The sequence below is a fragment of the Hirundo rustica genome, chromosome 1 (assembly GCF_015227805.2).
Source record: "Hirundo rustica isolate bHirRus1 chromosome 1, bHirRus1.pri.v3, whole genome shotgun sequence".
NCBI classification, from domain to species: Eukaryota; Metazoa; Chordata; class Aves; order Passeriformes; family Hirundinidae; genus Hirundo; species Hirundo rustica.
In genome coordinates, this window is record NC_053450.1 from 57,174,585 (window position 1) to 57,200,752 (window position 26,168).

Below are 26,168 nucleotides of genomic sequence, written 5' to 3' on the forward strand. Positions count from 1 at the left end.
AGGATGAGCTGTTAGCACATCCATCCTTACCTGCCTCAGTATATTGTGCAAATTGATTTGTTATTCACTTTTTTGTGGTAAGAAGTGGTGATACAGAGGATCAGTAGGAAATCTAATACCAAAACAGCAGCAGAAATCCCTTCAGCTATGTAGGTAATAAACCATTCGTGTTCCCAAGTTGCTAAAATATGATTGCAATAAATACAATTGGTATTTTGTAAAAATATAAATCAGCATGAACTTTTTATGACAAACTAAGCTGAAAAATCAATGATTATATAAAGACATTATTCCATGACAGCTCATGCTCAGTATTCGGACTCTACAACAATTTCCTCTATTCTAAAAAGCCTTTATTATGCTGAATCAGCTCCTAACAGAGTTGTGACTGGGATGACCAAAGGTGAGTGAACATAGCACAGCAGTATGAAAAAAAAAAAAAAAAAAAAAAGAAAAGCTATGCTTTGTATAAACCTTTTCTATCTCCTTCCCTCCCCTGGTGAGAAAGCAGTCCATATGTTAAGTGATTGAATATATGGTTAATAAAGTTATTAGTCTACTTAAATGAATGTTCTTGGCTAACACAAAGCTGTGAAGAGCAGCCGACACCCCAGAGAGCTGTCTGAAAGCTGCCCTTCAATGGGGTGGAGAGATGGGCAGAGAACAGTCTGAAATTCAACAAGGTCAATTGCCCTGAACCTGGAGAGAAAAAAATCCAACACACCAGTACAGGCTGGGGCTGACATGCAGGAAAGCAGCTCTGCAGAGAAGAACATGGGGGTCCTGGTGGACAACAAGCTGTCCATGAGCCAGCAGCATGTCCTTGTGGCAGAGAGGGCCAATTGTGCCTTGGGGTGCATTAGGGAGAGCATTGCCAGCACGTCGAGGGAGGTGATCCTGCCCCTCTACTCAACCCTGGTGAGGCCTCACCTGGAGTGCTGTGTCCAGTTCTGGGCTTCTCAGTACAAGAGAGACAGGGAGCTCCTTGTGTGGGTCCAGCACAGGGCAACAGAGATGATGAAGAGTCTCTTTTATGAGGAAAGGCTGAAGGAGCTGGGCCTGTTCATCCTCGAGAAGAGATGACTGAGAGGAGACATCATCAATGTCACAGGATCACAGAATCAGCTAGATTGGGAAAAAAAACTTTGAGATCTTCAAATCAAACCTGTAAGTCTGTAAGTATCTGAACGGAGGGTGCCAAGAAGATTAATGAAGCCAGGCTTTTCTCAGTGGTGCTAAGCAATCGGACAAGAGGCAATGGGCAGAAAGTGATGCACAAGAAGATCCACCAGCATATGAGGAAGAACTTATTTGCTGTGTGGGTGCCCAAGCACTGGGACAAATTGCTGAGAGATGTTGTGGAGTCTCCCTCACCGGAGATATTCAAGAACCATCTGGACATGATCCCATGCCATCCAGGATGACCTTGCTTGAGCAGGGAGGTTGAACCAGGTGACACAATGTAGTCTCTTCCAACCTGACCCTGTGGTTCTATGGTTGTAAATGTTGTCCCATAGGAGATAACAAACAATCATCCAATATCTGCATGGACAGCAAGTTATTTTTCAGAGTACCAGGAAGATCATCTCAATGCTCAAGAGATTTTCTGTTCAGTACTGGACACAATGATATCAGTTATTTTCTGCTCTAATTCAAAAATAAATCTGTTCTGTTTTTAACAAAAAAAAATTTTGCAAAACTTTCTCCCATTATCATCCCCTTTTTTAACCACCCAGTATTGTACCTGCCTTGATGATGGATGTCAGGAAACCTGCCACATTTGTTCTAGCCTAAGCAAAAAGGCTTTCTTTGAGAATTGCAACCTAGGCAGGAAAAGTTAAACCTATAGTAACTTTGCTTGAAATGCATTGATTTCTTTGCAATGGAGTCATATCTTCAAATAAAACTAAAGAACAACCTGTAATAACTAAAGGTAGAGACAGACAAGAAAAAGGCTTCAAGATATAAGACAATTTATTCTTACAGTGCTCAAGTCTGTGGTGAGGTAATGCTTAGTTTTTTAGGTGAAAAGCATTAGAGGAGAGAACGGAGGTGATGTTATCAAAGTCACACAGGTAATCCACAGCTCAAGTTCTCAGCTATTCATTGGTGAATGAGAGCTAAAATCTGTCCTCAACTGTATTCCTTCTTTAATGTTCTGTTCACTCTACAATGAAACCACGGCTGCCCCAGAGTGCTTCCATTGGGGAAGACAAGAAAGTTTTGTGCTTAGGTTGCAGGCAAAGAAAGCAATCAGTGTCACTAATGACAGTAATCCCAGCTAACCAGCTGCTGAGCCATCACCAGATGGCTTTCCTCTCCAGGATCAAAAAGGTTCACATGTTCTTATCTGACTGTCCTGAATTCCACATGAGGCTTGCTCAGGAACACCTCTTTAGTATTAATGTGTTCATTGGAAAGGATGACAAAAAAACACTGATTACAGAAGAGTCTTATTCTTGAATCCAATGCTATTTTACTGAAAAAAAAAAAATATTTCTCTCAGAAGTTTACACTGATGAAGGCATGTGACACTATAGAGAAGGCTGCCCGATAACACAAACCAACACCTTTGGTGTTATAACCACATACGAAATCACTCTACTGCCAGAATGTTTTCAGCTCCTGTGTTCTTTATGTGACAGGATGGTGCATATACTTACCTCCAAATTCAGGAAAAATTATAATGTCTTTTTTTACCAGCTGTTTTGCTATCCACCAGTGAAAGTCATTGTCTGTGCCAGTGAGTACTTAGAGAAATACAGAAAAAAAAAAAAAAAATCCTATAAGTAACAAGTGGAAAAAAATCTTTTTATTTGATTGTCATCAAGGATGGGTGAATCTGGATAGAGTTGAAGATTTCAGCAGCATCGACACCCTTCAGTTTAACTGCTCCAGGCTTCATTTTTCTTTTTCTGCAGTTTCACCTTCAGTTTTATCAGGTCAAGATAATAATCTCTGAGTTAATGAGTTTGAGAGCTGAGATTATCAGCTGTCAGTAAAATATGGATGAGAAAAATCATTAGGTTCTTTTTTTTTTTTTTAACAAACAACAACTGAAAGTCCATGTGCCTTTTCTCAATTGAAGTGAGCAAAGCCTCCCTTAGGCATTTGTTTTCTTTAACTATACAAAACCTTTTGTGATTACTGACTAACATCCCAGTCAAGATTTTGCAGAAACATGTCAGAGGCTTGTCATATGTCTCTTTAGCTCTTACATTCTCAGCAAAGGTGTTATGCTGACAGGAGGTTATTAAGTATATTTTTGGCATCAGTACAATTTCTGTTAAGTATTAGTATTTCTCTGCAAGTTTGGGAATTTTTTTTTTGTGGGACACTTTGCAACCTCCTTGAGGGGGAAGCACTGATAGGCCAGAGAGTTTGTTCTAGCAAGAGATTCAAGCTGCTCTGTCAAGGCCTTTATGTATTTTGTCACATACCTTGTTGGACTGGAGTGCACGGTATCCTAAATGGGCATCACTGAAATAGTTTACCCCATGGCTGACAGGTAGAAATCCAGCATGAATGCATTCAAGCTCAAGGAATGGTGGTTGGTTGAGTAGAGACCCACGGAGGGGGTTCAATACCTTGTGTTCATCCTGAATGACTTCATGAAGGAAGCAGGAAGCTAATTTCACTCCTGTCCTGGTTCATTCCTCACCCCCTTACTGCAGTTCTTATTTTCTGTCTGCTTTCCATGGCCCAGAAACACTGCTGTCTCCTTCCAGCTCTCAAGGAATGTATGGTAACCCCCAGCGACTGTACCAGTACTTCCCTGCTTTTCATCTGGATGCTAATGAAGATTATCCTGCTGCATTCAGCCATGGTGTGAGCTCACTATGAGCACTGTGTGCAGTTCTGAGCCCCACAAATGCAGAAGTAGATGGAAGTATTTGAAAATGTCCAGAGGAGGGAAACAAAGCTGGTGAAAGGCCAAGTACAAACTGCAATGTAACTCTGACACTCTAAACATGTGTGTAAATATAACCACTAGTCCGTTTTTCAGATCTAGTGGGACCACACAAAAATACATTTCTGTTTTACTTTACCTAAGAGAACTTGCTACCCTACTTTCTGCTAAAGTGAGAAAAATTCATTAAGTCTCTAAAAATGTCTGTGTCTTCAGGAGTACTTCTTTTTCAGCCCTGCTAATTTTTCAGTCTTTTCATATGACATGTCACACTCTTTCCTAATCATCTACCAAAACAGTATGTGGATTGCAAGTCTGCTTCCCATCTTCAAAGACTGTCTGAAAGAAAAAAACATGGTAAGAAAAGAACAAAAAAATGTGTTCAGATGTGGAATCTGGTGTCATGACTGATCTCTGTATTGATAGAATTTTTAGAATGAGAGATATGGTGAAGAACATATCAGAAATTAATCCAAAATTTCTTGAACTCATTGTATAATTATGTAATATTCAGCTGTTTCTGTAAGAATTGTCCAACAAGACTTCACTACTTTACAAATACATTGCTTTATATGTTCCAGGTTTTGAGGTCAAAAAATATTTGCAGAAGTCCAATTTAACCTGTAAATTCCTGTTTCTGGAAAACAACAGTCAAAATATTTAGTGGGATGGGGTGGATAAACTTAGTGATACTGAATTAATGTCATGGTTTAATTTTCACTAGCATTCAAAAACATTAAATGCACCACGCTGATTTTTACTGATAAAACTACAAGAATTGCTTTCATGATGCTTGAATATCTCTTCCTTCCTCTCTCCCTTTTTTCTTAACAAGAATTCCATGCTGTTTTTCTTTGCAAAAAAATACATTCACCTCTACACAAGAAGCAAGCTGCTTCTTTCTACCATACCACTTCTCAGAAACAGCAGTTTTTGGACGGTTACCTCTTCTGAAAATAATCCTGTGCTCTTAATACAGCCTTTCACCTAAGATTCCTCCTCTTCAAAAGTTCTTGAAGTCCTCTCAGCAGCAGCCTAAAAAAAAAAAGCAAAACAAAGGAGGGGTGTTTCTTATCTTTTCTCTTACTCTCTCAACCTAAAACCTAAAGAGAAGCTCTCCTCCTCTCCTCCCACCTTCTAGACTCAGTATTTCAAAATAACTCTGGAACTGGGCAAGGCGAGAAGAATCGTTTCACCCATGCAGAATCACATCAACAGGCTTAAAGTGTTGGAAGAGTTTGGTAGAAAATCTGAGCTGGAGCATGGCTTAGCTGTAATGCTAAGCCAAAGAAAATGACATGACTGAACTGGTAGAACATACACCAGAAAAAAATAGCGCAGCAAGTTTCTGGCAGCAGTTTGTTTATTCTAGGCACAACTGTTGGATCAAGTAGAGTAAGTCACTCACGAGTTTGTGAGAGACTTCACTGTCTGTGCCACAGGGTGCAGTGGGAGCTGATGCCTGTTCTGCTGTTTCTCTCCACTTACTGTTTTTCCATATCACATCAGAAATATTGTGTGTTCTGAAAAATTCCAAATGTTGAAAAGAAATTATAGGAAATCCTTGATATTTCACTTTCTTTGAAATTAATGAAACTCAACAAAATGCACTTAGTAATACAGGGCTAAGGCTTTAAAAGGATGCAATGGAGTGTTTTCTGAATCATACTGTACTTCATATTCTTCAAGGTTTTCATTTTTTTTCTCCAGTAAACAGGCACAACTATGTTGCCATTGCTGGGAATAAAAATCATAAATTGAATTTGTTTTGAGAGCAAAAGAAGCATGGAAATGAAACTCTCTTCTTTTGGAGGAGAAATATTCTGTATAGGTAGAACTGATCATTCTGAAGGTTACTGTATTTTTTGCAACTATATGTTTTCAGTTTGCTGTTAGAAGCCCTGCACTTAGGAGTAAGAAGGAAATATTTCTATTGCTCCACATGCTTGATTATATCAATAGAGTCAGGATTTTGAAATTTGAATGTTTAAAATTGTCAGAAGTGAAAACTGTTTGTCGTGTTTTCTGTATTTTTATCACATTCTGCTTATTTTCATGGAATTTTGTGGTTGTGTCTGGTTCCGTCCCGCACTGGGCAGATGACCTCCGGCTTGCTCGAGTCAGCACAGCCACAGAAGTTCCCAGTTCGTTTCGGCTTCCCAGCTTAGCAGCTGGACCCAATTGTGTCGTGACAGCCAACAGCAGCAGAAGAGAAAAGGCTGGCTCTCAGCTTAGCAGGTTAAAAGATGTTTATTAGCTCAAGAGATGAGGAGCAGAGAGAGTGCTCCGGGCTGCAAGCTGAGAGCTGAGAGAGTTCCTTCGCCACCTCATAAGAGGGGGAGGGGTTCCGGGGGGTTACAACAAGACAACAAATCAGGGGGTTCAGGGGGTAACAAGGTGTGCCCACCCCCAAGTCTTGGACCACTAAAATCCAAAGCTAAAGGAATTCCCCCCAGGGGGCCTATCACCTGAAGCCCTCTCCCTGAGATTTCACAACCTGGGAGGGCTCCTCAAAGTGATAGACAGGCTGCCCCAGAGAGCGGGGTGGGAGGACTGACACAAAACACCTTGTTATACAGACGATGCAAAAAGGGTTACAACATTGGGGATACAGTGAAATGAACCATAACATAAACTTCTTATAAAAACCTAATAAAACAGTTCTGCACCACCACATGTGGTCAAGTATTCAAAGTGAAGACGTCATAATTTTTTTCTTCCCAAGCAGATTCTCCACTTCTCAATTAACTGTATCATAGTTTAAACATATTCTGGAGTTTTACACCATGTCACAGCACTACGAAACACCCATGTATCCCCAGGAGCAAAGGGCAGAGAAATGAAAGCTGGATTGAATGCTGCAACAGAGAAAGGTGTGGGGCTGTGTAAGGATTAGGTCTTCAAAATGCATCCCACAGAGAAGAAGCCAAACTAAGTTTTTTGTTGTTGGTTGTTGTTGTTGTTAGTGGTGGTTAGTTGGTTGGGGGTTTTTTTTGTTGTTGTTTGTTTTGGGTTTTTGTTTGTTTGTTTTTGAGTGTTTGTTGTGGGTTTTGTTTTGTTGTTGTTGTTTTGTTTCTTTGTTTTGAGTCATAACAGAAAGTATAGGTAAAGTGGAATTCAACCCACAGTTTGAGAAATTTCAAGTGTCTATGTGTTGGGACATGTAGCTGCCATTATAAGCAAACTGTGACAATAGTAACAGCAAAAAGAGCTCCTCAGCTCTCCATGAGGAAACCCCTTACCTGAGCAAGGTGGAGCCCAGTTTACAGATTTCTGCATTACAAATACTACTGTGAGTGTGCTCTTTGCCCTTTATTGGAGGACCAGTCTCATACCCAAGGCCCTGCATTACAACATGCTGATGGAAAATTCTCCTTGTGCCTTCTTTGGGAGAATACCCACCTCTTCCTTCAAACCCAGGCAGACACACCCCTTCCAAACCATCTCCTTCTCATAAATCATATGAGGAGCAGCTGAAAGAGCTGGGGTTGTTTGGCCTGGAGAAAAGGACGATTGGAGGAGACCTTATCACTCTCTACAATCACCTGAATAGGTTGTAGCCAGGTGGGGATTAGTCTCTTTTCCCAGGCATTCAGTGACAGGATGAGAGACTCCCTCAAGCTTCACCAGCTTGTTCTGGTTAGATATCAGGAAAAGGTGGTCAGGCATTGAAAGAGTCTGCCCACGTAGGTAATGAAGTCACTGTCCCTGGAAGTGCCCAAGAACCAACAGGAATGATTTAGTTGACAAGGTGGTGCCCAGTCAAAGGTTGGGCTTGATGATCCTGGAGGTCTCTTCCAGTCTAAATAATTCCATGATTCTATTCCATTCTGTGTTTAATATCAAACCAGTTTCTCACAAACAGGTCTAAAGTCCATGAGATCAGACAAGCTTAAACCCAGCTTATTTTTGGGAAAACAAGATTTATTGTTAACTTTGCTATCTTTAACATACAATTGGAATGTGGTATTCAAATAAATCCTCACTTGTTACTGAAGAGTTATTTTATTTGTGTAGAAGTGCTCAGAAGGTCCTATTTTGAGAGCATTTACCATTTTCTCCTTTACTTACCAGACACAGTAAAACTCATCGTATTGTTTTTTTTCTCCCAGCAGCTACACAGAAGTGCAGTGCAAAGTCAGAAGCTGTAATGTTTTGAAAGACAGTCCTGGAGTTTTCCTGATCAGAACAATCCACCGGTGTGCATTCTTTGAAATATGAACCAAAGCTTTGCTTTCCTGATGAGTTGCACAGAATGAGAATATCTACCCAATCTGCTTTAATCCTTTCCCACATTGCTCGCTGCACTGAGTCTTCAATTTTAAAAGGGCAAGTAAAAGCAACATTTCCTCCTGGTTTGGTAAACATGGAATTATTTTGTTTCCAAGACACTTCAAAAGCATCCGTTGAAAAATGAAAAACCCAGAAAAAACCTGCTTATGATTCATTCAAGGGAAATTTAGTATCCACAATTCCAGTGCAGCAAATATTAATGAAATTGATTTATAGCAGAAGGATATTGAAATAATTTGAAATGCTGAAAAATATAATTTATACCTATCTATGACTATACTTCTCTGTGCATTTAGACAAAACAGTTTTTATGAGACTGTGAGTCTGTGATGCCATTGCAAGAAGGCTATTTCTGTAAACTCTGAGTACATGAATGTTCTATTAACAGTTTCAGCAAATATTCAGCAGCATAAATTATGGGGCAAATCTAATTAAACTTGGCATAATCTTGTTCTTCTTTCACACTAGTTATAATAAGAAAATGGTTTGATGTGACCTTCAGGACATGCCTTTAGTAAATTATGTTAAAAGACATTCCAGCCTAAGAACTGCAATTGTCCTATTCAGAGAACTCACACCGCCTAAATTAAAAAAAGTTCTTATTCATTCATACACCCTACTTAGGAAAAATCTGTCTGATAATTTGTCTGTGGTATGAACGAAGACTTCTAGACAAATTCAAGACTTCAACCACATAGAAACCATACATATATCTTAAATAATTTTGACTGAAATTCCTTTGCTCTGAGTTATTGTTTATAGTAATATAATTTGCTGTTTACTACTTTAGAAAATAAATGTTTAAAAAGTCTGCAATAGAAAGATTGTCAATTTCTCGAACATTCAGAGCCACTTGATTTCTAAAGTCAGCTTTGTATCTCACAAGCTAGGATGAGTGCTGTCATCTTACTGAAGACTTCAATGTTGGAAAAGATTAATGATCACACTGTTTTTCCTAGACTGCAAAAGGAACAATTTTTCAAGTTCTTCTATGTGATTTTTTAAATTAGATGTTTTAAAAGTAAAAAAAGTCAATATAATATATTTTTAATGTGTTTGTCTCTATCTGTGACAACAACTGGAAGGTAAGTAGGCTTCTGAGGAATAAGTGATTCCATTCACGTTGAGAGAATGGAGACTCCATAGTGGGAGTCTGTGACTTAAGAGAGTCTCTGAGTCTCTGAAACAGAGAGAGAAAATGTCTAGCCTGCAATTTTTTTATCAATGGAATACAGCACAGAAAAATTACATTCCCTCTGCCTTTGGAGACTGGAAATATGATTAAAACATTGAAATGCAGAATGACAAAAGGAACAGTGTCTAATGAGTTTACCTAAAATAATTAATGAAGAACTTGAAGATCCGTGTAGACTGCAATCAAGGAGACTGAAAGTTAATGACAGGCAAGGACAGAAGAGAGATAAATTCACTAAACCAAACAGAAGGTAAAACACAGTGAAGCTAATTAACTCCTTACACAGCTTGCCAAAGACAGCTAAATTTCTATTACTGAAGTTGACTGCCAAGGCTGGATAATCATTTAAGTTATAATGCAAATTCGTGCAAGAATTTACTCATGGAAGTCTAAGTATTATTCAGCTTGGACTGAATGACTGCTATGATGGGACTCTGCACTTACAAAACAGGTTCTTTGGAGCACAGTCCCTCAAAATTCACTACATTAAATCAAGTGATTTTTACATATATATACCTTGCAGATACAGACCTGCAGATTCATTCAGATCTGTTAGGGAAGAGGGGTAAATGAAAAGGTGATCTAAACCCATCCTTGTTGTAATGCTTTTTCTCTGTATCATGGCGTCTGTCCTTGCCCAGCAGTGCCCATCCCCCACCCTGAAACGTAACCCAACTCTGTTCCACTCCCACTTTATCCCTGATTGGGTGGTGTCTTGTCCCTGCCTCTGGGCCCTGCCCCCTGGGGAAAAAGCCCCGACGCGGGAAGGGTGAGCTCTCTGGGGCCGAAAAGCATTGGGGAAGGTCTTCAGCCAAAGCAGGGCAGGACTGGAGAATAAAGCAGTATTTTTCCCCTGGACAAAGAGCAGGCTCTTCCTTTTTGCCATCGGCAGTCATCTAGTCTCGTGGTGAAATACAACACATCCTCTCTATGGAACCATATTCTTAGAGGTCAGATCCTTTCCTCAGACTACTAACTTCCAGCAACAACCTGCTTTATAACAAACCACATATTCTTGCCAAAGAAGCTTTGCCCTTCATTTTTCAACCTTTGCTCTGGTTTTCCACTATGAGCAAGCCCTACTGCTATCCACATCTCCCCATCTTCTCCTGGGTACATCCTTGCTGTCCTAGTTGTTTCATTACAATACCACCCTGAACTCCAGGTATCTCTCCTATGTAAACATACTCAACAGGGAATTTTTTGTATGATGATGCTACCTTCCAGAGCATTTCCACCTGACCCAAATGACAGGACCTTATAACAACCAGCCTTCTTCCCTGCTGCTTTGCTAGAAAATTGTATGTTGCGCATATGGTCAGCTGGGGAACAAAGAGATAAAACATTTTCCACCAAACAGACAAAAATCCCTTTTGTCCTAAAATTAATTAGTCAACTCTTGTGTTATATTTGCCAAACAATATATCCCCATAATATATATTGATATATTGATCATAACAGTATTTTATATTGATAATATATAATATTACAACATTGCAATATACTATAACAGGTACATTACAAAGCTAAGGTTGTCTTGCAAATTCAGTGAAGAAATTCCATGTAGAAATTTTGATATACCTGTATAATTTGCATGTATACAAATAATAAATGTTATGTTAATAGTGAGAACAAGGTACAAACAGCCAAATTAAAATAGAAACAGTTTGGAGATCCTTGGCTGCTCTACATTCTATCATAACCATTTTTCAAATACAGACATCATGACTTTTTGTTTGTTTCTTCATTCATTTTCATATATATTTTATTTGAAAGTGTGCAGCAACATCAATGTATTTTCACTCTTGATGAATAATGTATCTCCCCTTATTACAATATGGTACCTTGAACAATTTATATGATTATATAAGGCAAAAACATTGGCAAATCAAGCCTACGTAGTTCTAATTAAATCTTCTAAGTACACTAAAGTATTCCAGGCTTTTGTTTTAAGCAATTGTCCCATTTTATTTTGACAGCAGCATCAGCATAATTCTTTCATCCTGCTTCTCCTCTGTTCAATCACTTGCTTTATTTAGCACCTTTCTAAACACAGTTTCTTTGCTTTCAGCCTGGTATGTGTGGGATGAAAACCTCCCGCTCCAAGAAACCCTTCTATGGGAGAAAAGCACACCCACACACCTTCACCCCTGCACACGCACAGCTCAAGGTGACACGCCACATGTGAACATTCCAGAAACACTAAATAACAATTTAAAGTTGCATCTGATAAAAACAGACTCTGCCTTCCTGCTGCTCGTGCCAGACACTGCCACTGCTGTCTGCCCTGCCCATGGTCACATCATCTTTCTTCCTGAACAGAAAGTAGGAGGAGGTGACAGCACTCAGAATAAGTCCATAGACCTCTCCTTCATAAGGAAGTGCTCATATGCTTGTGATCCTCCAACAGCCTCTTTTGGCAGCATGTTATCTCATCATGTTTTGCAGCTGTCCCCATGTCTATCTAATATTACATATTTAAAGGAGAAAAAAATTCAAGATTTCACATTTTAAAATGTATCATCTTTCAATATTTTTCTTGGAAAGCAAATATCAGGGATATAGAGGTACAAAAGAGTGTAAATGAACTCCCCAGGATTCGAAAAATCAAGCAACTAAACTAAAATTCTGCAGCAGGGAAATAGTTGTAGTTGAGAAAATCTTTTGAAGGAATAATAAAATAATGGTATAATTTCACTGCATCCCCTCCCACCCTTGCAACAGGCACTTAGAAGTCAAAATAACTCTTATGTCCCCATTCTTTGGTAGAGATTTTCAGACTTTCTCCTTTTATTTCATGTCCGCTTCATTTTTGTTTGGGGTTTGGTTTGGGGTTTTGGTTTTGGTTTGGTGGGGGGTTTTTTTGTTTGTTTGATTTTGGGTTTTTGTTTGTTTGTTTTGGGTTTTTGGTTTGGTTTTGTTTTGGGGTTTTTGTTGTTTGTTGTTGTTGTTGTTTTGTTCTTTTGGCCTCTAGTAGTATTAGTTGATACTGTTTCTTCAGAAATTGTTTTATTCCATTAGAAAGTAATTTTCTCTATCAGAAATAACTAATGACCTTAACAAACTTTTCAAAACTGCAAAGCTAGCTCATGTCTACAGCAGAGTCAGATTCCCAGGTCCCACTTGGTTTGCTGAAGCTCCACACACAAACACAGTTTTCCTCCTCTGTGGGATGAGGTATTTCTTTATGAGACCAGATGACTGCCGGTGGCAAAAGGAAAGAGCCGGCTCTCTCTCACCGGGTGGGATATAACAGCTTTAGTCTGGAGTCCTTTCCCCGTGGATGCCGGTGCCAGAGAGCCCTAGGCTCTGCCCATCCCGGGGTTTTTTCCCTGGGGGGACGGGCCCAGAGGCAGGGACAAGCCACTGCCCAGTCAGGGGTAAGGTGGGAGTGGAACAGAGTTGGGTTACATTCCAGTGTGGGGGACGGGCGCGGCCGAGCAGAACAAACAACATGATACAGTTTCCAAGGGGAAAGGGAAAACATTACAAATCCGATGAAACACAATATAAACCCAATTAATGCATACCAACACTCCTCTGCTTGTAATAAGCAGTGACAAAAAGAAATGACTGCACACAAAAAGGAGGCTTAAAATTTTAGGAGAAAAAACTTTCTCTGGGGCTCTTGTCACCAAGAAAATCAGTTTTCAGAAAAGAAAATATTTTGAGTGACCCTTTCACCTTTCCTGAATAGACTAAATTAGGCAGTATATTTACCACCTAAACTAATGTCTTCCAGTGGTATTAGCACATACTAGATAATTTTGTTGAGCTTCTAAAAACACAAGTTTGCCTCTTAGTTTCAGTTTTAAGAGTTGCTGACACCAGTTCTACAATTAGACCAGATACCAGCAGTACTGTTGTGTTTGGAGAATGTATTTTACTAATAGCAGCTGTTCAGATCATAAAAGTTAAAATGGAAATATTTATACTCCTATAGCCTTAAAACAACCCTTTAAATATATATTGTTATATTGTGAAAAAAATGGTGAATCTTTGTGTACAAATTATTAATTCTGCATTATACAGTGAACATTTAGCACACAATTGTAAAATCACCTGCCAATTCCGGTTTGTTTGTATATATTCTATTATACTTTGTTGATTTTTTTCTCTTTGTAAGCTGAACTTTAGTTATCTAGAGTGCAAGAAGAGGGAGAAGTCAAAGAGAGGGAGGAAGAGAGAAAGAATACAGTTCTAATAAGAATGAGAAAATCATTCTCTTTTCAGGTATAAGAAGATCTCATGATCTTCCAGTGAGGAGAATTTGGTCGTCGGGGAAGAAGGCATCTGTTAAAAGCATGTAATGCACTATGACAAGACTTACCTGCAGAAGAGTCTTGAAGATCTGAGAGGTCAGATTTCCAGACTTTCACCCTGTCTAGGAATTTCATTGGTTCAGGATGAAGAAAATTTTACCAGCAACAGGAGTTCAATGAGCAGACAGGAGTAACACAGGATACTGTGCTCAGCCTTCGCCTACTGTTAATGGCATGTGCTGTCTCACAGTGGAAAAGGGGAGGGAAATGCTGTGCTGAGACACTGCCTGTCACAGCCTGCATGTGTGTCGTGTGTGCATTTGTGCCCAGCTTACTCACACCTTCCACAAGGCTCTTCAGCGGTGTACAACAGGCAAAGCAGAGGATATCACGGTTGAAGCCACAGAGAGGAAAACAGGCAGGGGAGAGGGGAAGAGAAGGGGTGTGAAAAATCAAGCCAGATCCTAAGGATGTCTGTTGGAACCAGTGTTTCTCAAGAGTGAAAGCCTCAGGTGCCAAGGCAATGGATAGGTGACAAACCCAAGCTGCCCAGCCCTAGAAGTCATATAACAGCCAGGAGCGTAACATGAGGATACATTGTATGGAATTAGCTGTCTTGCTTCTCAAATCCTTTGAATGGATTCTTTTATGGGCTGAAAATATATTGGAGAAGAAGGAAGTACCTAATTTGTTCAATAATAAGTTGGTTATGCAGACTGGTACCAGGTAAGAAAACAGAAAAAATCAATATATCATCAGTATTTTTTGCAAAGGTTTTCTTTCCATTTCTTTTTGTCCTTATTAAGATATAAATTATATTCCTGTCTTGCAGTCCAGCTGAAAGAAAGGTTCATCATTAGAAATAAATGCAGCAGGAGAAGCTTTTGCAGAGAGGAACATTTCAGACCTCAAACCTGTTAGTGAATTCCTTTAGAGTATTTGGAAGTTTAAATATATGAATCTCTAATTCCTTTTATCCTCTGCTTTTCATCTGCCTCTGCTCATCTCACAAGTTAACTTGTATTTTCCCAAATAAAATATTATTCTGTCTGTCCTAGACAAAACTATCTCCTTAATTGTGAATACTTTAACACTGTCACTGTAGACTTTCTATTTTCCCACACAATTGCATCCTGTGATGATTTCCAAATTGCATTATCTCAAAATTTCATCCATCACATTTACAATGTGGGAAACAAAAAACAAAGTTATAAAACTCTTGGATCCGTATTTACTACTGGGTGTTGTCACTAGAGACATGAAGAGAAAATGAATACTCACACAATCTTTTGACTCTAAGAAGAAGGTTGAAGAAAAAAAATTATTATTTACCAAGACCTCATTTATATGGATTCTGAACAATGACTAGGGATTGGAGAACGAGGTTACTACCTCTCCATCCCACTGACCAGGCTAGAAGTCAATCAGTTGACTCTCATTAGAAAGGAATGTAAAAACAATGATGGTTTATAGTACGAACATGAGAACTCAGATACAGAACTGCGAACATCTCACAAAATTCACAGAATGTAGCAACAGGGTATCACAGCAGTTATGTTGGAGAGTAGGGATTATACCGTATTTTATTTAAATTGAATTTCCAAGTGGTGGCTGCAGTGGCATAAAATTATGGAAGAGTAGCTGAGATGAAGTATTTTTGGCTTATTGGTAGAAGAATACTTGCCCTCAAAGAAAAAAAGAGAAAAATTCAAGCCATTAGATTCCATTTGTGTCCTTATTTGTGTAGGCATAATTGGAATAGTCACCCTTGTGCCCTGTTTTCTTGTTTTTAAGGAAGAAAAAAATCCTATTCATATAATTGCACATCTTTTGCTTGTCAGCCCAGTCCACTTCCTCACTCACATGTGCGTTGTCATCTCACCTTCCTATTGCAGCTCCCCTCACCAGTCTGGTGTCAAGGATGCTTTTCTCCTCTATGCTCAGGTGGATCCTGTCTCTTTCTAGCATTCCTTAATCAATAAAAGAGCCCATGTTGATAAGAGGCAACTTGCTGTTGACACCAGATGTGCAACTCAGTCTTGGCCCATGGAATTGCCCTCCTCTTTCCAGGACTTTTCCCTTCTTCTGCAGAATCAAGAAGACAACAACACCTGAGCTGCCCGTGTCCTTGATCACCCCCTCTAGCACCATGTAGTCATGCCTGATCTGCTCCAGGTCTCCCCTGGACTGATCTTTGGTGTACATCTGAAAAAGCAGCAGGGCAAGCCTCAGCAGTCTCACTGCAGCTCCCTAAACCACCCTGGCAGCAGCAAATCTCCCCAGACCAGCAGGATGTGTCAGCAGATGAACAGACAAGATGTGAGGGTCATCTCCAAACTATCACAAAACAGATGAAGGTCAGGTAATAGCTATAATAGCCATCTGACACACGTTCATCAAAGCAACGCTCATATGGAACACATAAAGCACACCTTCTAATTTTATCTTACTTTGGTAAAAGCACAGCAGTCCTTGTGGGTACTGAATGTTACAATTTTTTCCTTAACATAACACATTCCAATGAAAAAAAAGTAACTAAAAGTACCTAATAGCATAATTATTCTTAGTAACTAAGCGAATATTCAAAATGGTAAGAATTAAAAAGAAGAAAAGAGGAAGGAAAAAAACCCAAAAACAACTCCTCGGAAATGAATAAAAGGATCCGGATGCTCTGATTGCTAGCCAAATAAAATTGAAAATGTTAACACGTTGTCTGTTTCCAAAAGAAAAATTTTCTCAGGTGTGTCAACAGAGAGTTATATACAAGACAAAGAAGGCATTTTTCTGCTTCCTTGAGTAATGGCAAGACCTTAGGTGGAATATGACTTGATACTATTTATCTTATTAAAATAGGGCTTTACACAAATGTGAAAAAATTTAGATGAGAACAAGAACTGATTAAATTTAGAATCATGAACTGAGAAGTTGAAAGAACTGTGTTTGTTTAGTGCAGGGGTATCACAGAAGCGCAGAATCATAAATGTCTTGGGTTGGAAGGGACCATGAAGGTGGTTTAATTCCTACCCTCTTTGCAGTGGGCAGAGACAGCTTCCACTGAACCAAGTTGCTCAGAGCTCCATCCTGCCTGGCACTGAACATTCCCAGAGATAGGTCATGGGAATTTCTCAAACACATTAAGGATATGCTTCTTCCACCTCAGGAGGCAGAGAGGGATGAGATGAATTTGGAACATCTCTTCCGGCCTGAGTTTTCCACAATTCTGTAACTCCTTTTTATCTAAGCTTTTCCAAGAGAAAGGAAAGAGAGAAAGGAAAGAGGAGATTGCTCTTGTACTCCCAACAAGGCTGGGTTTGTTTCTTTCCTTTTAGCATTATGTACTGAAGGGGCATCCAATCTTCAGTTCATCATAAAAGATAAAAAGTAAGAAAAGTAGCATTTAACAGGTCAATAATCACAGCAGAAGTGTGAAAAAGGTATCTTCACTTGTCTTCATCCCTTTGCTTTCTAATTAGGTGCTGACAATGTGGCTGACACTATGTAAGATACAGAGATAATTCTGGCTCCGGGGAGCTCAGTATCTAAGAGCCAAAGAATGGAGGTCCCTCGGGATTAGTTCTCGCTTCCATGTCTTCTGTTTAGAAGTCTGATAATTTTTCTCTGTAGACCTATGAATCACATTCTAAATTGAGACAGAGATAAATAGAAAGCAAGTTATTTCAGGTGAATAGGGACTTGAAAAAAAAGCTGTGCAACGTGCTGCTTTTGGCAGGCAGAAGAGCATTAATATAGAAGTAAGTGCTGAGTGGCATGGATATCATCACACTAGCTAAGAATAGACAAGCTCTGTCTTTGCTATCACAGAAGAAGTTGATCACTCTATTTAAAAAACGGGAGTACTTCATGGTACATCTGGCATTTAAATACTCTATTAATGAACTTCCATCCTTGTTCTGAGTTCCTAGCACAACATATCCCCTGAGAAAATGGTTCATTGTCACTGATTGACAGAAACAACAATTTACCCACAAATTTAAAAAATAAAAAAAAAGAAAAAAGAAAAGAAACCCCGAACCCCACAATTCAAAAAAAAAAAAAAAAAAAAAAAAAAAAAAAAAAAAAAAAAAAAAGGGGAGATCCCACTCCCCGGACCCACAAAACCCCAACAAATTATGCAACTCTGAATAATTCACATTGTGGATATGAAAATCACTGCATCAAAATAATATTTTTCCCATTCTACTCATAGCATGGCATGGAAAATTTTAAAGTCAAGCTAACACTATTTTAACACCTAACTGAAATAAAATTCCTGAGAAAATAAAGTGTTTTCGAAATATATAGAAATTCTTGTTAAAATTAACGGTTCTGAAAAGGCAAATATACAAAAAAAAGGACAAAAATATTACAGGTAATTATAACTGCGATTTTTTAAAATGTAGATAAACATACAATGTTGTTCTGTCATAAGGGACAGTTTTCAATTAAATATCTATATATCATATAATTCTTCACTGCTGAAAGCTTTCAATTTTCTATCTAGATATGTAGCAAAGGCATGGTGATTAGTAGATCAATATCAGTTTATGATCTCTCTAATGATGTTTATTATATTTTATATTTTGAGATAAATTTACATTGTAAATTTGCTCATCATCCATTTTAAGATTTCTGATCCAATTTTAGCTGATTGAGTTCTGCATCACAAAGCTGTTCACAAATCGTTCAATCATTTCTGCTTCTGTTAAATTTGAAATAATCAACATTCTAATTACATTTCAATGAAAACTTTAAAACTCTCAATTCAGGGACTACTGCATTTTGAAGTAATGCAGCCTCGAGAGCTAACTATTAATAAGGCCAAGTGGTTTTGGAAGGATGTGTGAAGCACATGAAGCCAGATGAACTTATCAGTACTTCTCAATGCAGCATGAGTCAGAGGATAGTTTGTGGTTGTGTAGGAGGCATTAATACAGTGGTCTGGAAATGGGAAAATTATTGCACTGAACAGCAGCTGACAAAGAAATTCTTCATACTTTCAATAAGGGCAAGGCAGAAAAGGGTAAGATTATCATTATGGGCAATGACAATAGAAAGTTCTAACCAAGTAATAAGGGTACATCATGTATCATCACAGCTATGAGAGTGCAATAGGAAGAAAGTTTTGTGCAGTGTCTGTACAGGGAGCTTAAAATACATCTGTTAAGTTCAACAGAGCCATGGGCCTGTAATATATTTTGCATGTAAATTATCACTTATTTATTTTGCCAGACTGGGAACAAGAACAGGGATACATTTCAGATTTGAGAAGAATGAAGTTATAGATGTAGAGATATTAATGAAAATTATATTTTTAAGTCAATATTTATCTCTTGACCTTGTCTTAGCTTTTCTGTTTATACAGCCTTGTTATAATGCTCCATGGAGTCAACTACGGCTGAAAAACAACAGACTAAGGACTTTAAGGCAGATACGTAGTTGACATGACAAAACCTGAATTTCCTGGCCAGAATAATTCCTTAAACTCTTTTCCTGTACACTGATACTTTATTCACACTTGAAAATATCGCATCACAGATGAGTAACTTTTGTACCGATGGCTTTAACATAACAGAAAAGAACCAAAGGACTAAAGACAGGTCTGGAAAAGGATGAAGTAAATAAATGTATCAATGCTTCAAGTGGCCAAAGGTAAACAAATAAGCAGACAAACCAGGAAAAGACAATGCACATAGTATGAAGAAAAAAGGAATTTTCCCAATACTTTTTCCAACACCTTTATAAATTAAAGCAATTCAATTTTTCCTTTTGATGTGCTAAAGACTATAAACATATCATTTCTCTGTATACATTTCTTTGCAAAAGTTTAAAACAAAAGAAAGAAGGATTGCAGGAATTCCTGCTGGGGTTTTGCTACTCTTAGATACATGGCTGGCAATTGGGGAAATGTCACAGTTGTTTAATGTGTTTTGAGTGGTTACCTGGCATGAAAAATATAGGATGCACCTCCATACAACCCTATCCAATGGACTGTCCCAGTGCACCACTCTTTCTCACTCTTCCATTTGAAATTAAAGTTTCAACACCTGCAGCTTCAAATACCTTCTCTTCTAGCCAGCAAGTGCATGAATTAACATCTTTTTAATGATCAGCAATTCCTGTGTGACATCTCCAGTTCTAATGCTTCTTCTCTTAATAGTGGTTTCAAACTCTGCTTATCACATTTCATACTGAACTTAACATCAGTCTTCAGACACATATTCCAAAGCATTGTACATAAGAAACTACAGATCAGTTTTAAACTGATCATTAAGAATGATGGAATAAAGTTACTGACTACTTTTACATAATCAGTGTATCTTAGAAAATACGTAAAGAATTTTTCTCTGAAAGTAAGAGTTTTGTCTGCTTAGTGCAAGAGGATTTGTGACTCATAAAATGTGGGAACATTGAGAATTAAAAAAAAAAGTTCCTTGAATTCAGTTCTGAAAAGTGTTGGATATATGCTTGCTCTGCAGGAACAAAAAAAAAAAAAAAAAAAAAAAAAAAAAAAAAAAAAAAAAAAAAAAAAAAGGAAAAAAAAGAAGCCTCAGATTCACCCAGCTGGCAAGTATCAAGTATCTTCCTGAGGGATAACTAGAGTGTTCTTTACCCATACATTCATGTGTAAAAGAGGCAGCACGAACTCTCAAGTTCTTTGCAATTATGGTGCAGGATTTCAGCACTGCATCCACATGTAAGAATATCCTGGAGCTACATAACCTGTGAAGTTTCTGATATAATATCCTGAATATTATTTCTTTTCTGTCAGTCTGTTTCAGTAACTCTTTCAGTCACTGGCCATAAAGAAAACATGGGTAACACTGTGCAGTCTGCAAGAGTTCTCTCTCACCTATTTCACAAATGGCATAGGAAATTTTCAGCCAAAATTCAAGGCAAAGGGAACAATATATGTCTAAGATTTTTATTGTAAATTGTGATAAATCTCCAGAACTAAGTTAAGACCACATCTAGGAAAACAAACAAACAAACAAACAAACAAAAACCAACAACAACAAAAGCAACAACAACAACAAAAAACCACCACTAGAATGATTGCATAAAAAAATATATATATAAATGGTGATTTATCACCAATTCTAGGGTCTTCCATCTACCAACAAGGAAGACAGTATACCATGAGATCTCTGTAATGAGAGTTATAGTCTCCAGTGTCTCCTAGGATCTCAGGATTTCAGGTCCTTCTGCCACCTCAGCCATCTTAATTTTTTTTCCTTACTTTTGTCCCTGATTGAAAAAGAATTGTGTTCACCCACCCAGACCATGGTGGGGTGAATTGCTGTTCTGTGACCAGATCTGTTGTGATCTCTTGTTCACTCATTAGTATCTCTACAACATATGAAAGACTGCAACCACCATGGACATTCTTTTTACAAAGACACCTTTACTATAAAAGAAAATAAATAGAGATATTGTCAAAATACTAAGAAAAACATGCTTAATGTTTTTCAGATACCTGATTTCTTTCTTCTCTCTCTGTTTTTGTTCTGAAAAGCAAGCCATGATCCCCAACCATTTTTAACATCTTGATCTTGTAGTGTCAGGGGTTTGTTATCATTTGAGTTTCTGGATCTAGTGACACTGCTGTCACCATTAGATACTCCTTGAAATCTTTACTCATCAAGCATCAGAACTCAAGGATTCTCAACTATGCAGATCAGAATCACACTAAATTCACTCACTTTGTATTCCTCCTTTTAAAAATCTTACAAAGAACATTGGAAAGAAGAATCAGACTCACAACCTCTGCTGATTACCAGGAATGAAGCATTAGAGCAACTTTGAACAGACTGAGTGCAGAAACATACATTGTTTTGCAAGACAGCGAAAGTTAATCCAAGATACTTTATTCAAATTTATGCAAATGCCAGGAGATATGATTGACATGTGAAGAACATTTCACATTTAGTCTAGTTAAGAAATCTCCATCATGAGCATAATGCCATATGGCATTATTTCCATTTATTTCTGCTATTTCCTTTCAATGGAAATTTTGAAAGCCAATCATATATTCTACATCTATATTCTGCTGTCAGCTGTCATTGAAGTATGCGCTGCAGATTCCTCAATGGCATAACTACCTGCTTAAGTTGGTGCAGGGATGTCTCTGTGTCCAACAGTAATAGGTCATTATAAATAAATCCTGACAATTTTCAATGCCTTGGTGGTGTGATTTAAATTGTAAACCAGGCTTCAGTTTTGATTGGCACTAAAACCTTAATAATGCTTATTTAACTTCATTGTGCCAATTCACAGAGCAAGCTTAAGTTTCATTTTGGATGTATGTGTCCACAAAGTTGCATGCTTTTACAGGCACACACTTCACAACTTTAGCTCAGCCAATCAATATTTAAAACTAAAAGCATGAATTACAAAGCATTAAATACCATGCAAATCACAAGGAAAGAAAATAGTCTATTAAACTTTTTGTTGATTAACTGAAGAAGAAGAAATGGATTTTGCAGTGAGTTGTTTATTTGTCTGGGGGACTGTAGATAAATTAATGCTTTTAGAAAAGTGATGTCTATTGGGAATCAATAACTTATAAATCCTAACTAAAAAAAACCCCACCACACTGTAATTGGAAAGAAGTTTAATTACCTATAGAGTGACCATTCTAGCATGTTGGCTGGATTTCTTTATTTCATTAAAAAAAGATACCTTAAAAAGCATTTAATATATCAGGGCCACAATTATTTTTTATGTGAATCTTTTAGAACAAAATCCATATACAGTAAAATATGAGGCTAACATTTCTCAATACTCTTACACTGGTGCAGAAAAATAAACACTATAAAGATGAACATCTGTGTCCTAATTTTACAATGTGGAAGACAAGAAAAAGTACATATCTGGTGTCAGTAGCAAGACAAAATATTGTTTACATGGATGTGAATTTGAAGTTTACTGTTTATTTAATCATAGCAACACGTCACCCAGGAGTTAAAATATTTGGTACTGACAAAGGTGCTGGTAAAGTAAGATAAAGCCTGACTGACAACAGTTTTACTATGATTACTTATAAATAAATACATTCTCTTGAGTCTGTTTTTAATAACATATTTAATTTGCAGTGTAGATTAAAGCTGTAATATTTATCTTTACTGGTGCTACACTTTATTCTCTTCCAATGAGATCATGTTTATACATATCTACCAGGAGCTGAACAGGATTGTTTTCAGAAATCATGATTCTTTTAATGGAAAAATATTAATTTCTATTCAAAATTATTATCTACCTTTGTAGTTGATTTAAATAAGCATCCTTGAAGCATGAGGGGTTTGCTGTTGATTAAGGTTTCATTTTTAGTATGCTCAAACCAAGAGATAAATCCCACATGCTGAGAATACTGAAACCTACAGAATAATTTTAAAAAGCACCTTACCTCTGGTACCAAATTCACTTTTTATGTGGTTTACAGGGTACTCAAATCTGTAAGGGGATTGCTTAGTAGATGTGTTGTACAGAAGAGGAACACCCCACCGGAAGGTGACTGCCTTGTTTCTTGCATCATTTCAGATTAACCGGAGCAGAGACATCTAGGGACAAACAGCTGGTGCTGTCCTGGCTGAAAGAAGGACTAAATGATCTTCCAGATCTCTACTGCATCTAACTTTCAGAATTATACAAAAGATGAACCCATTGTGAATAAGGGCTTTGCACTGCCAGAAGTCAGGTGGGATTGAACCAAATAGACCTGTTTTGCCTGCCTTTCAAATGCTAGGACCTGAAATTTCCTTCTGCTCTTTTATTTCCTAGCTGGGAAGTGCAATCAAGTGTTGAATGGTATCTATTTTCACTCTGGAGAATGGGAAAGAGGAGTATAATTCTTCTACATTGAGACTAACAAGTCAACAAAACAATGAGACCAACTGCTTATCCTTTGAAGGCTGTTCTGTCAAATGTACATAATGAGTCTTCAAAGTTTTCAGTTTTCAGTTGACCCATGTTGAATAGGCTTGCATGGAAAATTACTAGAAAAGAGTTCTTTCTACTCTTAGTCATAGGGTTGAAAGGGAAATCAAATGGGATGAGTCGTCAGGTAATTCCAGAGTTTTTGGAAAGTACATGGACGGCTACACAGACAGTGCAGGGACAAAGCTAGATCTTTTTCTCTTCTTCCTTTTCCCATCTTTAAAAAAGTTTTCTTTAAAGAAGAAGTTGCAATGCCAGATGCTCTCTGAATTGGCATAGATTTTTTTTTCTTGCATATATCTGAAATTTTAAAAAATAATATTTTTAAAGGCTATTAAAAAAAAAGATATTTGATCACCTGAGTAATTTCCATTACCTTTTCCAAAATTCCATCTAAGTTAGTTACAATGGAGAAAATGTTAGTTATGATGGAGACCATCATCTTCCAAAGTGCTATCGATGAAGGGCAAGGATTTACCCCTATTTTCAAAATAAATTCTTCCATTGTATTTGTCTTTGGTATGTATGCCATAGATTAGATGCAAGACAGCTGTATTTTCTTTATGAGTTACATTAATTTTCATCCAGGATGTCTGAATTATCATAGCTTTTTTTTTTTTTTTGTAATATATGCACTGCAGATTCACTTTCTCAGTAAATTTTGCAGATGAATCTACAAACTATGCTTCCATGTTGGCTAAAGCAAACACAGAAATTCAGTTTCAGTATTTACATACCTGAAAATCAAATTCATAGAGAAACCCAGAAAAAACTGTGGTCGCACTACAAGCAAAACTTTACAAAAAAAGTTTGTGGAAAAAAAACCCAAAACCTACAAATTATTATTACTTCTAATTTGTGAATGTCACTGAACTGTTAAAATTTGTCCTAGTCCCACTAGTGAATTGTGATTGTTTCTGTTGTGATATGATAAAAAACCAAAAGATGCTAACTAGGAATAAGAAAGCAACCTTGCTTCCACAAAGCTGGAGGCTAATAATAAAAAGAACTGTGTGATCCTTTTCAAAGAACATGGAATCAGTGACTACACTGGGACATGATTTTATTCAATCTCTGCACATGTACTGCCCCCTCTAACAGGATATTTTCATTTTTGGAATATGAAAAACACCATGCGCTTTTTACTTTCACATTCTGAGAAACACCAAGTTGGAGGCCTCAGTGCAGTTGCATCACAGACTGTCTAAATTCCCACCAAAATCTATCTCAGAATAAGGTTTTCTTTACCTATTAATCTATAGCAGTATGCATGGACAGTGTAATAACTGATGAAGCAGGGATCTTCAGGGTCCCTCACCAGAAGAAGAATTTTTTCATGCTATATATCCAAAATGAACTCTTTTTTTTCAGACACCACAGTTCAACATTTATCTATTATTCAGGGATTAAAAAATCTAAAGAGATGACAAGACAGTTTCTCTAGGTCATAAGTCGGTGACTAGTTATAAAAAATTACAAGTAACATCTTAAGGTCTGAGGATTTATTTTTGATAATATGTCATGAGGTATTATTTTGGGATCAAAATTATGCAGCTTGAAAATTCTTGTTCAAAGGTGTAAGAATCCTGAGTATTCATGACTCATGTTGAAATTTGTCAAAACAAGCCTCAATCTTACATTTTTAATGGAATTTTCTTGGGACAACTACAAGCATTTTTGCACTTCAGCAAACCATATTTTTATGGAGCTGCTTGAAACTGGAACAATATGACTAACTTGAAGTCAAAAGTAAGCTTGAATCAGTCCATTAAAATTCTCTAACAAATAAATAAGTGTAATTTGAACAAAAGCTTACAATAGAAGTTAGTATTTCAGTTGAGTAGTAACCTGCACAAGCTTGAGATGGATTCGGCATCAGAGCTGCTTAAAACACCTTCCAAAATGCAACAACCTGACTTGGAATCAGAATCTGCATATATTTATCTGTATAATTCTATGTATCTTTTAAAATAATACAACATACAGTTCTTTTCCAACCTAAATGATCCTATGATTTTCAATGTTTCCAATGACTCTAGAGTATTACAGTTACACTTATTTCTACTCCACCTGACCAACAAACGGAATCTACCAAAAAACAAATAAAGAATTTCTGCTCTCTACAACTTATTAACTCAAAAACTGTACTACCTGAATATACTTTTAGAAATAAATAAAAGCTAATATACTTATATAAGGATATGATTAGTAATGTGTCTTTTTTTCAGCATTTAGAACAAACTTATAAAGTTTACCCTTCTCAATCTCTTAAGATGACATGATTCTTGTGTTCCTGTTACCTACAACTATTTTCACAGAAATTTCAAGTATTTTATTAATTTTCTTCTTATGGAAAGCGACTCTTTGGGAAAGAAGAAATCTGAGTTTCAGTGTGATATGTCAATAAACCTTGACTTTTTTTTTTTTTTTTTTCCTTTTTCTTTCTTTGTGATATTTTTGCTTTTACAAGCGATTTCTTATTTTTTCCCGTGTGGGAAATCATGTTTGCAGTTGTAGGTAAGTGAAATTGTTGCAGATACTCTATCCCTCTAAACAGGATTGGGTTTTTGTTTTC

At 37.4% G+C, this 26,168-nt stretch overlaps 1 protein-coding gene across 1 annotated transcript; it reads right to left on the reverse strand.

Moving 5' to 3' along the window:
* Positions 1-35: 35 nt before the first annotated feature.
* CD226 (CD226 molecule) lies at positions 36-24,285 on the reverse strand. Its single transcript, XM_040089464.1, is given in 5 exon segments — positions 36-181; positions 7,982-8,002; positions 8,005-8,321; positions 23,953-24,011; positions 24,013-24,285. Coding segments are annotated over 5 exon segments (816 nt in total).
* Positions 24,286-26,168: the final 1,883 nt, after the last annotated feature.